This window comes from Carassius auratus, chromosome 8 (assembly GCF_003368295.1).
Source record: "Carassius auratus strain Wakin chromosome 8, ASM336829v1, whole genome shotgun sequence".
Lineage (NCBI taxonomy): Eukaryota > Metazoa > Chordata > Actinopteri > Cypriniformes > Cyprinidae > Carassius > Carassius auratus.
Genome location: NC_039250.1, coordinates 6,336,581 through 6,352,704, shown reverse-complemented (window position 1 = coordinate 6,352,704; position 16,124 = coordinate 6,336,581). Strand labels below are relative to the sequence as shown.

General features: G+C 38.1%; 1 protein-coding gene across 4 annotated transcripts in view; it reads right to left on the bottom strand.

The window, feature by feature from the left end:
- LOC113107106 (zinc finger protein GLIS1-like) overlaps positions 1-16,124 on the bottom strand; it is a 75,020-nt gene that overhangs the window by 33,400 nt on the left and 25,496 nt on the right. For 3 of the 4 annotated variants that reach the window (XM_026269328.1, XM_026269327.1, XM_026269330.1), the window contains exons 3-4: positions 12,469-12,661; positions 9,055-10,252 (exon numbers count right to left, since the gene is read on the bottom strand). In XM_026269328.1, coding sequence (XP_026125113.1) covers positions 9,055-10,252; positions 12,469-12,661 — 1,391 coding nt within the window. The remainder of the gene's footprint in view (positions 1-9,054; positions 10,253-12,468; positions 12,662-16,124) is intronic. The other variant, XM_026269329.1, reaches the window with a different exon arrangement.

Sequence of the window (16,124 nt, the reverse complement as noted above, 5' to 3'; positions counted from 1 at the left end):
GTCTTCAAGGAGCCATAGAACGTGCTATTTTCTCAATATTTCACTACTGTGGAAACAATGGCTGGACATTATACAGAGATTTGGAGCGTATCTTTATGGTCACATTCAAGTCCATTAAGAAACTGAATCCTTTTTAGCTTCACAAACCTGTCATTTTAAATCAAATTTAAGGGGTGAATAGATGAGGCACGAGTTTTGAGGTCACGTAGAATGTATCAGAATGCATCATGAGACCTTTAGAGAAGGAATGAAATCATTGTTTGGAAGACAAAAAGTCTTTTGCAGTTTGTCACCAAAATGAACAAGACAAGAGTTGTATGTCTGCGCTACTGATCTTTGGAAATCCACATCAGTGAGCTGCACACAATAAAAAGCCACATGCTATCTCAATGAAAACTCACAGGGACAAACAAAGCAATGTCTTTCAGATGGAAACATTTCTGTTGGTGCAATGATACCAAGGTCAAGGGTTCGATTCCCAGAGAGTACATGAACTAGTTTTAAAAAAAAGCTATATAAATTGCTTTGGATAATACTATGTGCCAGTGTTTGTGGTCTGTAAGATTTTTTTCATGCTTTTAAAAGTCTCTTACCGAATGTATTTGACCAAAAACAAACTAAAAACTGCAATATTGTGAAATATTATAACAATTTAAAATAACTGTTTTTTATATACATCCTGTGACGACAAAGCTGTATTTTCAGCAGCCATCATTTACGCAATTTGTAATAAAAAAAAAAAATGATGTGAACAGTATTAAAGGGCAGAAGTTAGTGTTGATATTAAGTAAAAAAGTTACTGTTATTATTATTATTGGTGGAAATAGTGCCTCACAGTGTAGCCTGTAGTGCTGGCTGTTTCTGTGCTGTACTTCCATACCAAATCTTGAAATAAATCTTGACAATATAATCAGACAAGTGCTTAGACAGAGCGTGGACAGCTCTTCTGGTGGGGAATGAATAGTTGCATGGGGAGAGCTCTAATTGGTCTGTTGAATCCAGCTGCGCGTCAGCAGTAAAGCGCACCATGTCCTAACCGGATCTCTACACCATGCTTGAAATGTGGAATCGAATCAGCACACCACATTCTTACTGCCCCCCAAATCCACACCCATAACCGTCGCTGTGGTGAAGGGTTTATGGGAAGAGGCTTTTGGTAAAAGAAGTTGCTCTGGTTACATCCATCTGAGTGACAGCAGATGACAAATGAGACAGAACGCTGTCACAGTCCATAAGTCTGTAAGAGAGACGCTGTCACAAGCCTCCCACACTTAGTTTTGGGCTCTGTTCAGACCGCAGATGGGACGTGGTTTGGGGCTAGATGGGCACCATGAAGTCTCCAGTTATGTGGCTGTTTATTAACTGGGTTGGTTTGGTTTTGAGAGATACTTGGGATCCTAACCTGGCTCTCTGTGCTGCTAAGTCCCATGGCCCATCTGTGTACCTCAACAAACCCTTTCTGAGAACACTGGGATATTCAGTCTTAACTCAAAACTGTCCGTGCTCTGTTTACACGCTGGGGTTTATGGTGAATGTTTGCGGAAAGGCTGGGTGCGATGTAAATAGCGCCTTGACTACTGTTATTTATTTTTAGGAGTGTTTGGCAGATGATACTTGGCGTAGGCTATGTGTCAACATGCTCTCTATAGTGACAATGAGGAAGATACTCTAAATTAAACACATTCATGACTGGCCCTGTGTACATTTAAGCCATAAAGGGCCCACACTGAGACATTAAATCACCATTATACAAATTTATTACCACATTTCTAATGTGTAACTAGTGAAATAAAAGCACTATAGGAACACTTTCAGCACTTAAAATTCATAATAAATAAATAAAAAAACTAAAATAAATAAAATATTTATATATGTATTACCATACTGTACCTGTGACCAAAATGGTAGAGACAAATGTCCTTTTTTATTAAAGGAATATTCTGGAATCTACATAAATGAAGTTCAATTTGCAACACTTTAGACTTAATGTTGATTAACACAAAAATTTGAGAAAAAAAGAGTTGACAAGTGACATAACATTACAGCTAAAACCTTAATACAACTGTAACAATTATGAGAAATTTACAGCTCAATTTATACAAATGTAAACAATTTCTAAAATTATAAGATTCACATTGGTACTTTTACATTTGGAATTGGGCCCATTTGTTTTAATAAAAGAGTGATACACTGACATTTTTATTTGTTGTAAAAAACATAATGCTGTCGAGTGAGCTTAACTTGTCAAATGTGAACCCATCAGTCAATGCATATCAACTTAAAAGAAAATTGTATGACCAAGGAGCATAAGAAATATGGCTAACAGCTCTTTTAAATATAAAATAAGCTATAAAATACAACTGTATCCAAATATCTGTATTTAACTAGCAACATTTCCCTTTAAAACAGCTCAGCATTTTCTTTGCACACTCTCTGCCAGATTTTTTTAATGTCACCTGGCTATATCATGTAAAACCAAGTGATTTTCCACACATTTGTGCTGCAATGCTAATAAACAATTACAGAAAAAACAGACAAAGGTTATATTGGAATAATAAAAATACTGAAACCGAATAATAAAAGCAATATGGCACTATTATTACTACTATAATGGAAAAAAGCACAAGGAAAAAAGCACGGTTTCGAATAATATTTCGAATATTCGACAGCATTATGTTTCTTACAACAAATAAAAATGTCAGTGTATCTCTCTTTTGTTAAAACAAATGGGCCCAATTCCAAATGTAAAAGTACCAATGTGAATCTTATAATTTTAGAAATTGTTTACATTTGTATAAATTGAGCTGTAAATTTCTCATAATTGTTACAGTTGTATTAAGGTTTTAGCTGTAATGTTATGTATATATATATATATATATATATATATATATAAAACTTTGTGCTGTAAATAAACAAAAAAATATCTCACAATATATCTCAAAACATAGAATCAAGGAGTCATAATTTAAAGTTCAGTCAACAATCCACCTTTTTATGTAGATATTCAATGGCAAATATTTTGTTAATGGTAAATGTTTCAAATTTCCATTCACAAACCTGCTGGAAAGTCAATTTTTAAGCCTCTTTCTCCATAATAAGACTAAATGAAGCCCGTTTACCTGTGTGGAAAGCCATACATCTGTGTGCTGCATCTAGCAGGATATATTGCTCAAAAAGCCTGAGGAAATTTTGCCCATTAGCTGTATTTATTCCCCTCAGTATATTAGCAGACGATCCACCCCACTCGAAGGGTTAAAACGATTAAGCACTTGGATTCGGGACAGATATGACACAGTGCTAAAATAATGTGTGTCTGTTTCACATTTCAGGTATATAATTAAATGTCACGAAATTACTTACTGAAAATATAGCATTCCAGACAAATGTAATTAGCACAAAACATGAATGGTTATATTATTCTTTGATAACTGGCTATGCGCATTTAAAGCCCTACAGCCATCAGGTGAATCGGCTAAGCTGAATGCATCCCATAAAAATAAAGTGTGTTTAGCAGAAAAAAAAGAGCTACCAGATATTTGACAATGATTATGGGTTAAGTAGCTATTAAGAATGCTTAAGTGGCAGAATGTCAGACAGGAAGAGAGAGGAGAGGAGGAGTGACTGGATTGCATTACTTTACAGAATGACTGGAAACCTTTTACGGCCTGACAAGAACTTGGCCTGGTGTATTTGACAAGGAAAACAAGCACGATCCATCAATTCCCAGGCCTTTCATTCCATTGCCAAAACATCAGTCTCCTGACAAATCTCAGACATTTCATGCCAGCAGTTTCATCATGCTAATATATGTATCACATATGGTCTCCGTTGCATAGCTATTAGCATGACGGAAAGACAATCGAGTTGTAGATTGGGTCTGACAGCAAGCAAAAAAAAAGAGGTGGATTTGTTGATCTTGAAATTAAAGATATAATTCAACCGTAACTTTCATGTGATGAAACATTAGAGAGTTGAAGGTTGCAAATTATGAGCCGTAATTGTAAAAATGATTCTGGCCACGTGCATTCTTCTGCAGTACCATCTGGAAACTTGGATTCGAGTGAGATTTATGACGTTTCTGAAAACTCATATGAACAATGATCGTGCTGGAATCATAAACTCCTCCTTCTTATTAAATACACCAAAAAGAACAATCTCCCCAAGCCACCGTTTAAATCCAATTCACCCAGAATGCAAAGCTTTGGCAAATGGAGTAGAAACAGAAACAGTCCTCGAGTCCTGCTGCTCCGGTGCAGGTAACTGTTGCTACCTGCTAGCATAATGGGGCTTAGAGAGCTGGCAGTTGCTAAGTTAAGTAGACAGGGCAGTAATGTCAGCAGCTCATTCTAGTGCATCCACATTAGTTTCAATGCCACTTTCTGCCTTTGCTGGGGCAGAATTCAGGCGGCTCGGGTTTCGCCACTGCTTTTAGAGGAAAAAGTCAGCTCATGCACAGGCCATCCGTTTTAATTAGTTAATGGCGCTAGCCGTTTCATTTCCAGCATCTGTGTTGATTGCTTACAATAGCGTCCATTTAGTCCAAAACACGCCATTTTGGCAAAGGTCTGGGCCGGCTGCTGCTGGAGAATTCTGAACGCTTGTCCAAAAATCTGTCTAATAAATCTTTATATATAAGTTTGCCGGTTTCACACTAGCGGGTGGGGGTTGGGGGGGTGAGAAAGGAAATTCCATGATCTATGTTTTTTCCAGCAAGGTTGTTTAAGCCAATTTTTCTTCAAGTAAAGGCCTGTATGTTCAAACATCGTCGTAAAGGTGGCTCCGCATTTAATTTCGATGAGGTAACAAAAAAGGTGTGGTTCAGGAAGTTAAGTCCTAATATCCGTTAACATTACAACATGCATGCGGCCAAATGTTCAATGACCAGCTGTCTTGTGATGGTGACGACGACAAAGATGGGTGTGTACTGCCCAGAAACATTTACTGCTTCATTAAAAATTAAAGTCACACATCCAAACTGTATTGCAAAAACTTGCACACCCTTCCCATGTGATCTTGTAAATGTAATATTTCACAAATGAGAAGCATTACAAAAAAAAAAAAAAGAGGTCACTTTTGAAGATGTAGTATTTAGCAAATGAGCAATGAGTAAAGTAATAATTAAAATTTTTTTTTTGTTATTCATAATGTATTATGATAAATAATACTGATAATAACAATATATCATTTTATAAATAAATGTATTATTATTATTAATTCTAAATAATTATTAAATAAAATACAATGAAAAAAATATGGGTTTCAATCCCTGAATAAACAAAAACGTTTTATTTGAAAAGACTAAAAAAAACTGAACAAACAAACAATCCGGTTCCAAAATACACTGACATTTGTGCATGAGACTTATGCCTGAATGAATGTCAGCACAGATGACGCAGGAAAAGCCAAATAGTAAAATCTAAAAGGTTGGAGGAATTAATACAGGGTGTTATTATGACTATGAGAACTCAGTGACCGTTTAGTACAGTAGTAAACACACACTAACCACATAAAATACAGACCAGCACAGCCCATACTCTTAACCTGTCACAGCAGGAACAAACTGCAGAAAATGGCAAGAAAACCTCAAGTCGACTGCAATAACGCTAAACCAAAGCCAAGATAGTAATGAAATAAGATTAAACCAATACATTCCAGAGGAAATTCAATAAAGAAACCATCATTAATGTCCAATGTTGTAGCATGGATCTGCTCATCAAACATGATCAACTGGATAAGTAACAGGAGTATTATCAACAGATACGCTTTGATGAATATTTACATGAATTTCATGAGCTGCTGGGATAGGTGATCCGAAATACAAATCCAGAGTTGAATCCAGTACAGCATTGACGTATAAGAGCCCTGGGACAGTGTCGGGGCAGCAGTCGTTGGATACATTTTTAATATTAATGCAGACAAAAGGGCAAAAAAGCAATAAGCTAAAACAAAACTTGAATTAGACATGAAACACAACAGGATATTGCAGTGAGATTATGTTGTTTCCTTTTAGATGCCTTTTGCCTCTGCTGTCCGACTACCACAAAACAGCCCGCAGCACTTTTTAATTGGACTGGGTGAACCGAAAAAGCCTCTCAAACTCTGCGAAGCGGTTTTAAGAGGTCTGCCGAGCTCAGTGATTGCAGATGTAGCTGTGTTTTTACGTGCCCGGGCATAAAACCACGTCCAGGTATGGACGGTGACAAAGCTGAGAGTCAGAACCCCGTCCTATGTTTGTGATAATTACTTTTTCCTGCCAAGGCGCTGCATGATACAAATGAAATGCAGCAATGTTGTGAGAGAAGACAAAGCAAGGAAGAGAAAGAGAGGGAGAGAGAGAGAGAGGAATGAGAAAGTGTTATGTTTGGATGCAGGGAAATCGTGCCTCGTGCGCTCTCTGAGGAATCTGCAGTTGGAAAGATAATAAAGGGATTAGCTGCGTTTTCTCAAGCATTTGCTTCTAAATCAAAACGTCTCATCGGTTTCCTCTGCACAAATAGCTAGAATACCAAAATGTCTTTGTATACTGTGCAAAGGCCACAAATGCAACATGTTTCAGACAAAAGCAGCTTCCTGCGGAGGTCACAGGAAAACATCGATACAGAGGAAAAAATGAAAACACTTCACAACCTGAGAAAGGTCAACTAGTCAAGTATATGCACTCATCCAATAGTGAAATATAAATAAATTATTATTACTATTAAAAAATATATATATAATATATATAGTATGTAAATTATATTTTAAATAAATAAAATAATACAAATATAATATTTTTTTTTCCTCCAATGATTACATTACTGAATGAATCAAGATGAGTTTTCATTCAGAATCACACAGTTTGGGTGATTGAGTCTATACAATAAAAATTTCCCATAAAAATATCCTGTCATACAGCATTAGTATTAATACCATTAAAGTCACTTAAAAAAAAAAAAAAAAAAAAAACATCAATACTTGAAAATTTGAACTTGAACACATTATTTACTTTACTATTTCCTTTTTAAAAAATCTGTTTAAATGCAAGTAATTCATATTTGAAAGCACCAAGTTACAAAATAAAAATCTAATCTTTCTGAATAGGCCTGAAAGTAGCACACATACTGCCAGTTGGGATTCATTTAATGATCCACTAAATTTGAAATCCTTTGACGTTTGACTTAAATTGACCTTTTCTCTTTTTCGCACAGGAAATTTTAATGCGGTTCTAGTCCAGGCCATCGGACTGCCTAAAAACAGACACTGAACTTGGACAGAGTTGACTCAGTGAGAGGCCTTCACCATCCAGAGACAATGTCCAGCCATTTTACAACAATAATGCATTTGTTCCTATCTTAGCATCTGCTTAGCATCGCAATTAATAAAAATGAGTGTTTGTTTGTTCTGACAGGTTACACCATGGCTCTTGCCACATAGTCCGGGCAGAGTTTTGAGAGTAAGAACTCCTACAACACTGTTTTAGCCTACAAGTATGAGCAAGTGAGAAAAAGTTTCAGAAATTCTGCTATAAAAAAAAAACAAAAAAAACAATAATACTCAAATACATATATGCAACAACAAAGCAACGATTGTCAAAAATGATTTCCAGAACTACCAAGTTTATGCTGCAGAGTGCGCAGCAATGCCGAAAGTGTAGTTGCATGGATTTGAAGGAATTTATAAGATCCAATTACATCTGTCAGTCCAGCTGCTGTGAGCTCAGAGTAAACCAACGTCTTCTCGAGAATAAACAAAACTTGTCATTAATAACCTCAACGGAACTACTTAATGCTACCCTTGTAACATGCTCCAAATATTATCGTACAGCTGTCTCTTATTGAAACGGCTAAACTGATAATTCAGATACAAAAAGGCATCCTGGGATTTAAATAAATAGGCCGACTTCGAAAAACAAGCTGTTAAAGTATCTGTAAAATAAAAGGATTTTTGGACAGAATCTTGTGTATAAAATTGAATATATCTGACAAGAAACCTAACGTTCTCCAATTGAGCAATAGAGGGGAATTTTGCTAGTCATCTCCTCTTGCGGCTCTCCGTTCTTACAGACTACTTCATTTTTCCAAGTGTTTAGTTTGGATAAACAGCCAATTCGCTTAATACTTGTGGGACGGCTAAACATTTAAACATCCTATTTAAAGGGATCAAGTGCATGCATTGTTTGGTTATGTTAAACAGATGTGTAGGGTTTTTTCTAAGATCTCAATCATATATATATATATATATATATATATATATATATATATATATATTTTTTTTTTAAGGAAAAGACAGAAAGACAGAGAGAGAGAGAAAGAGATCTTAAGAAAATAAACAGAGTTTCACCCTACACAAATTGTGGACTAATTGTGTATTTGGACTTGTGCATTGCTGGGGCTGGAGCCATTTTTCCACTTGAGCTGAGAATGTTAGAAAAGGCACTTTGACATTGATTAGTGTGTTGACTTGTGGAATCTGAGAGTTTTACCTGGATGTCTTGGGTTTCACCACAACACTATTTATACAGCTAGACTACAGGTCCAATTAAATACCCAAACCCGTCAGTGGAAAATTAGTTGTGCTTTCAGTTGAAATCATAATTTCTCATGCCATGTGATATGGTTGTGTAAAAAAAGCTGAGGAAAATAGGCATAGGTGGTCCCTTGAAAGCTGTTACGAAAAATAAAGCTAGGAGAGAACTTCCAATTCTATTCCTTGAATAAATGGACGTAAAAATACATTTGTTAAAAAAAACATTGTGGGTCCTTTAGAAAGAAATTCGGTTTAATAAAGCCTAATGAAAGAGTTATTTGTCCTTAGTTGATAATACATGCTTAAAACTGATTTTAAAACTGACCTGATTAATTAAAAATAATTACACAGGCATTTGGTTTCCCCAACTTTCCACTCAAATTTAAGCCAATGAGGATTCCAAAAAAAGCAATTCAGTCCGAAATACTGCGTATGCATTTTCAAGGCCATTTTCAGCTGCCAGCTATAATCACCTCTATGAATTTCATTATGGGGAACCGCTGGAAATACTGCGCTTTTGACAGCCAGCTAAAAATGGTAGATACTCACCATGCATTTGTTAGGTTTCTCTCCAGAGTGAACCCTCATGTGGATGAGCAACTTGTAGCGGGCATTGAAGGGTTTGTAGCGACGGACACATCCGGCCCAAAAGCAGGTGAAGTCCTCGCCCTTGCGCTGGTCGATGTGGACCTTCTCGATATGCCTAACCAGCTCCTCCTGCTGCTCATACGCCGCGCTGCAGTCAATCCATCGGCATACCTGCTTATCGCTAAATACGTCCTCCCTGTCGGCCACCTGCTGTTCGACCAGGCCTGTGGGTTTGTGTTGTGCCAGCAGGCCTGAGGGTGGAGACTCCTGCTGGCTCTGAAAATGCAGTAGAGCTCCTGGGCTGGAGCCCATGTACTGGTGCAGGTGGTAAGGAGGGGGCATGGGCGGCCGTGGGGGGCCTGTTTGATGGTGGTGGTGATGGTGGGAATGCCCACCGCAGTGGCTTCCGTGGGTCGTCAGATAGTGATAGTGATGCTGAAAGAGCTCCTCCTCACTTGGAGAGAACTCATCCACCGGTTCCTGTTTCAGCGTCGCCGTACAGCCGTCCAGCACAGCACCGGGCTGTATGAGAAGTCCAAGCCCGTCGCTGCTACCCACGCCGGGCCCCGGATGCATGGAGCCCACGTCCTCACAATGCTCCACCGATGACACAGAGGAGGACGAAGACGAAGAGGAGAGAGGTAGGAGGCAGGACGAGGTGGAAGGTGACGGCAGCTGAGGGCTTGGGAGAGGCTTGTGGGAGAACGTGGCAGCGGTAGGCGACGACGAATTGGTGCGCAGGCCGTTAACGCAGGACATCTGGGAGGAGCAGATGTTTGCGCCAATATCGATTCCCTCCGAGGCTGACTGGGAGGCCACCGAGAGGCAGCGTCTCTTCAGTCCACTCGTGTTCGGCCTTGCTGAGTGACGCGAGCTCGGGGACAAAGCCGGTAGGGAGGAGCCATCTTCATTATTAAATGGATACACAGTCACCGCCATTGCTGACAACGAGAGAACTGTTGCTAAGTTACCTTCGCCGCCACCGCTGCCGCTGCTCAGACGGTCCAATTCCCTGCGACCTGCTCCCATCCCTTCTGAAAAGTCAACCAGGGCCGATCCCAGCTTGTAGCCTTCCTGTTTGATGGGATAGGACGGATGACACCCATTGACGCCACCGGACAGAGACGATGAGCTGAGAGACGTCTGAAAGCCAGCAGACCTGCGGGAGAATGAAACACACCCAGAGGAATATGAGGAGCATTTAGGAAGAACCGAGCAGAAAGAATATGCACACTATTAGCGGCCTGGCTTGTTGAAAGATAAAGGCCAGGGCTTCTCAAAGCACTGCCAACTCTGCACTGTCAGACACCAAAGGAACAGACAAGCTCTGTGCTCCGGTCCTGGCAGACCTGCACTCTCAATCATCTCTGTTAACACGGACAATGTTTGACCAAAAGCGACACGATTGGAGATTCGTTTTGTAAACCCTTACAGAATCTTATTAGGTTATACTGTTTGGTTTGTGCTGATCAGAAGCTAGTTGTTATGCCCCTCTCTCTCTCTCTCTCTCTCTCTCTCTCTCTCAAGAAACAGCCTTTGGATGGGTTTCCACTGCGGTGTGTTTTAAAACACCGGTTAGTTCCACCACAAATGCTCCTGAGCAATTCCATGAATAAATGATGCAGGAAATTTGGCCTGAACTATAGTTATGAATGGGTATTTAAAAATAAGAAGAGAGAGAGATGAATACAAGCAGGTTGTCATACTCAAATCATACTCAGCGTATGACAGGCTTTGATGACACAAAAGGAGTTAACCGAAGCCTACATGGGAGCTAAATAGAAGTCACCTGGTTTTGGTGGTATAATGGTGGGCCTCTAAACGCTCTGTGTTTACAATACTCCCCTTCATAGTGGAAATCTTTGCTTACCCCATCACCCCCCACCCCATGGAGGTCATATTTCTCAGTGCGTCGCTGTGATCTTCCACATAATAATTCCTGTCAGTTTGCTCATTATGGATTTGTGTGCAAAGCTCCGGGATGATGTGAGAAGGGCCCTCTGTCCCAGCAGCCTGTGAAAGATTTTGTCTAAGTCCCCTTTTCACTTGGTTCGGGAAACCGCTAATGCTAGAGCGCTGGCTGAGCCGAAGCCTCAAGTTTGTCATGAGTCGCTCCATTCAGGCTCACCACTTCCTGTCTGGCTGAAGCAGTGACATTCAGCGACAGTATTGGGAGAGTTGGATGGCATGTTTGAGTGAAAGCACTTTGGATAGCGTCCCTCGCTGAAACGATGGGTTTCAACTATACTGTGGCTACACAGAAGCCAACAGAAACCAACGGCAGTCTCTTTCCCTACCCATTTAAAAAACAAACGCAGCCAAGAAGTGCCATCAGTGCTGCAGTGTTTTACTAGCTTGTTTGATTTGTTCCACACTACATTAAAGCTTTATTAAACAACCTACTTTATTTGCTTTGCAGATATGTGTTTACATTTCTAATGTAATAAGCAGGACTATAAACTTGCAATCTTAAATACTTTACATGCACTTTACTAGATCCTACTCACATGAACTGCGAATCCTGGATGTCTCAGAGAACAAAAAGCAAATATATGTTTGTTTTTTCATCAGTAATGGTACTAATATACCATTTAAAAGTTAAGGATCAGTAAGATGTTTCTTATGCTCACCAAGAATGTATTTATTTGATCAAAAATAGAGTAAAAGTGTGATATACTATAACAATTTAAAATAACTATTTTCTATTATAATATAATTTAAAATGTATTTTATTCCTTTGTGTGCAAAGCTGAATTTTCAGCAGCCATTACTCCAGTCTCTGGTATCACATGATCCTTCAGAAATAATTTTAATAGGCTGAAACTATGATATTGGCCCAATTATTTTCAGGATTGTTTGATAAATAGAATGTTTAAAAGAAGAACATTTATTTGAAATATAAATATGTATCTTTATAAATCTTTTGTAAATCAACAAATGTCTTTACTGTCACTTTTAAAAATAAATACTGGGCCACCACCACTGCTCGGACGGTCCAATTCCCTGCGACCTCCCTTTAAACAAATAAATGCTTTCAAACCAACCAATAAATATATTAATAAATAAATCTCACTGACCCCAAACTTTTGACTGGTAGTGTAAGTAGGAGGAAGGGGAATTGCTGTTTGTCATTTCACAAAATAACAATGATTCATTCATGAATATTAATTAGACTGCATAAATCATGATGCAAACAGTTTCACAGTTCCATCAAATAAATGTACATCAGATATGTAGTAGATTATTGGCTAATTTTGAAAAGTCAAAATTGAAAGAAATAACGCTTTGCCAATGTTAACATATATTTTAAATAGCACATTCAGTTACTTTTTTTAGCCATAAAACCACAAAAGTGTTGCACTGTGCTAGTCTCACCTGGCGTCTCGGTGGGGGCTTTCCTGCAGGTGAAGAAGGTTCTGTGTGGGCGGTCCACAGTGGCTGCTGTGGTGGTACAGGGCTCCAGACTGAACTGGCAGGTTCTGTCCACAGCGCAGCAAGGATCCTTCTTCTGCTGTCAGCTCAGGAGTGCTTTCCTTCTCTGAACAGAATGAGATACATCCCCCATTCACTGAAACAGGTGGAGAATACGACAGCTATATTAACATTTACAGATTTTTAAAAATGATTCAACAATCTTTTAATCCCATTGCACGACTTTTTTTAACGGAGTAGCCTACTTAATTTTATCAACGAGACACAGTCAATGTCATTGCACAGGGAGAACTCTTAAACTGAGTGTAGCAAATGTAATCAAAATTGAGATAAATACGGTTTGAAAATATTTCCAGAAGGAAAGCTGACACTCTTTTGGAGTCCAGTGTGGGTGACCACATTTTTCAAGTTTTTTACTAACTCGATTTTAGAAATTTAATTTGCTCGCAATGATGAAATATTAATGCAACACCCAATGGATTCTGATCAAAACCAGCATCTAAACATGTGGATAAAGCCAAACCGAAGACAAAAGAGGTTCTGTAAGATATTGTTTCCAAGTACACAAAATGAAAAGGTGACAAGTAATTGCTATAAAGCAAACAACTGTGAGGGAAACAAAGAAATGAGTGTTGAGAGGTTAGAAGAAACGAGAGAAAGAGAAAAAGAAAAGATGGAGAAGGAGAAGGAGAAGGAGGTCACAAGACACGCAGGTCCTGTAAAGCACATGCTGGATCCACTCAACTCTATAAACAGAAGAAACACACTTTTTCACATCCATTCTAGTTTTCAAAGAACAATAATGGTTGTTTATTAAATCTTGGATCATTTTTTCTTGGCCTCGAAATCCCACAGTTGGAATGTCAAACTGTGTTTGTGTATAACATCACTGCTCGCTGAGCTAAAGCCAGGGCTTTCTCGGTTCATCTGGCGAGGATTGAGAGGTTTGTCAATGACATTGGAATAGTTTGTTTCACACTAAAACTAACATTCTTTTAATTATGTCCTCCTGTTCTTTCATCCCTTAGCATGCTACTATGCTGTCTTGCTCATTTTAAATAGAAATTATATATGGTAAACCCATTTTAGGCTTGATTCCTGTATGTGACACTGATAATCGGTTTCACAAGACGTCTTCAAATGCCACAAAGTCAAGTAGAGGTAAACTATACTGCTGATGTGAGGTGCAGAGAGAATATAGCCAGAAGCCACAGGAATTTTCAACACAAATCTGTTTTACAGATTTTCAGAATTGCTCAATATCATATCTGGGATGCAGTTCTTGCCACAAGAGGCAGCTTGTGAAAACAGTTTTGCTGTGAGCCATTTAGCTAAGACCCTTTAACCCCCAAAATAGCTATTTAAGCAACCATGAGGAACAGAAGACACAAATAGGAGTTTTTGTTTCAAAATAACAGTAGAACCTTTGGGGCACTTTTGATTACAAGCATAAAAACAATCATGAACAGCAGTTGAAATGCCTTTTGCTGAAGGTGATGATCGGAGTTGATTGTCCCCAATCGACACGCTTGTGCAACACAGAAATGTGCACATCCAACCTGCAGAAGACGAGGGAAATGGCTCAGTATGAGAATACTTCACACTCCATATGATTCCTTTAATGCATTATTGTCCAGTTCCAAAAACGTGCTGCCAAGTTACATCAATTCAGATCCAAGTTTGCATTAAAATCCTTGCTCTATATGGAGAGAATTATGGGAGAGGTTTAAAGACATGATGCTTTGTTACATTAACAGAATTAGTTACGCCAAGGCTGCATAAGAGAAGCTCCTCTCACATTTGGAAACTTGGACAGAATGTTAGATTGGATTTATATTGAATTTGCAATGGTAATTCACTTCTGGGTATTGCACTTGGTTTTGGTCAGAAGGTGGGAGTCTGTGAAAGCTCCAGTTGTGAAAGCTGGAACAAAGAGAAAAAGAGAGAGAGAAAAAAGAAAGAGGGATTTTAATGCTCAAAGAGGAGTGGAACAACTAGCCTACTTGTACTTAAAACATTGGTATCATCAGATGCATGACCGAAATTATGTGTTCTTGTATTATAAAATATTGTTTAAGGATTTTATCCTACTTTTCATTGATAGAGTCAGTAGAAAGGGCATTTTAGGGGAGGCAAATCTGCCATAATACTAAATTGCATTTTCAATAAATAAATAAATATATATATATATATATATATATATATATATATATTTAATAATCCATTAAATATATTTTTAGAAGTATATAACATAACATAACATAACATAACATAATATAAATATGAAGCACGGCTGCAGGCTGAAGCACAGCAATGCTTTATGTCAGCTATCCAGATGTGGAGATGATACCTCATAAAAAGTCTTGATATATACACAATAGAAACCTCCAGAAGAGATTTTTCTCCCAGACTTTTTGTCTGTATCTCACACAGTGAAATCAAACTGAGAAGGATGAAGGACGAAGAGCACATTGGCTCTCATCTATACCTGGAGGACAGACAGAACACAGAGAGGATGTTTCTTCAGCTCTCTTGGAAGATCTCTGATCTTGACCAAATGTAAGCCAGGGTAAAGGAGGGAGCAGGTTTGCAAGCATTCAGAAGCTATTAAGGAATGACAATCTTGGGTGTGAGATCACTGCAGTGTGGTGCCAATAACACCTGAGGGCAAAGCCAGAGAGCTCCGTGATGAAAACCAGACTGGTGTGCTGGCCTCATTCACAAGAGCACAAGAACACAATCACAGAGCAGAAAAACACTTCCTTTGTCATCCTTGTTTCACGTGTACAAAAGAACAAGGCTTTTAGACTCTGGGCAAATAACAAAGCTGTTTTATAAGACAAACACTCCCATGCTATAAATCCATCTTATTCAGACTTGTCAACTTTTAAAGAGGCACAGAAAACACTTCCCATAACTTTGGTGACATCAGAGTCTCTGCTTCCAGTCAAGCTCTGCTTTATTTGGTGCAAATGCATGTCATTTGGTCAATATAGTTACAAATTATTTGGGGAAATTAAAAACACATTATTTGATCTGTAGATCACATTTTTAACATAAATTTAGAAAACTGTCAATTTGTCATGTTCACTTTGCATATTTTCAGTGTATGAGTGTGTTTGCACAAACTTGCATCAATTATATCCCAACAAAGTGAAAGCTCAGGTTAAAAACTGTGTTTTATCACGTTAGATATAGATAAGTAATTTATAATAAATAAAAGAAAAATAACATAAGTAAATCATGGTTCCACAAAAATATTAAGCAGAAAATACTGGCACAGTCAAAAATACCTTTTCTGATTTTTTTGCAAGGGCATATCTTTCTTCAAATATGTGATGTCAACAGATTGAAAAACAGATTTAAAATCTCATGTAAACATATTTTTCTTATATGCCAGAGTTATCAGGGTATTGTTGCGCATGTAAACATTTAGCATTTGATTTTATGAATATTTTAATGATATTTAGATTATTATTATTATTAATTATTATTACTGGTTTGAGGCCAAATGACAACTTGATGTCCAAAATCAAAACTGTAATCCAGAAAAGCTACTTAGAATCACTGCTTTACAGAAATATACAGTAGGAGTAGAC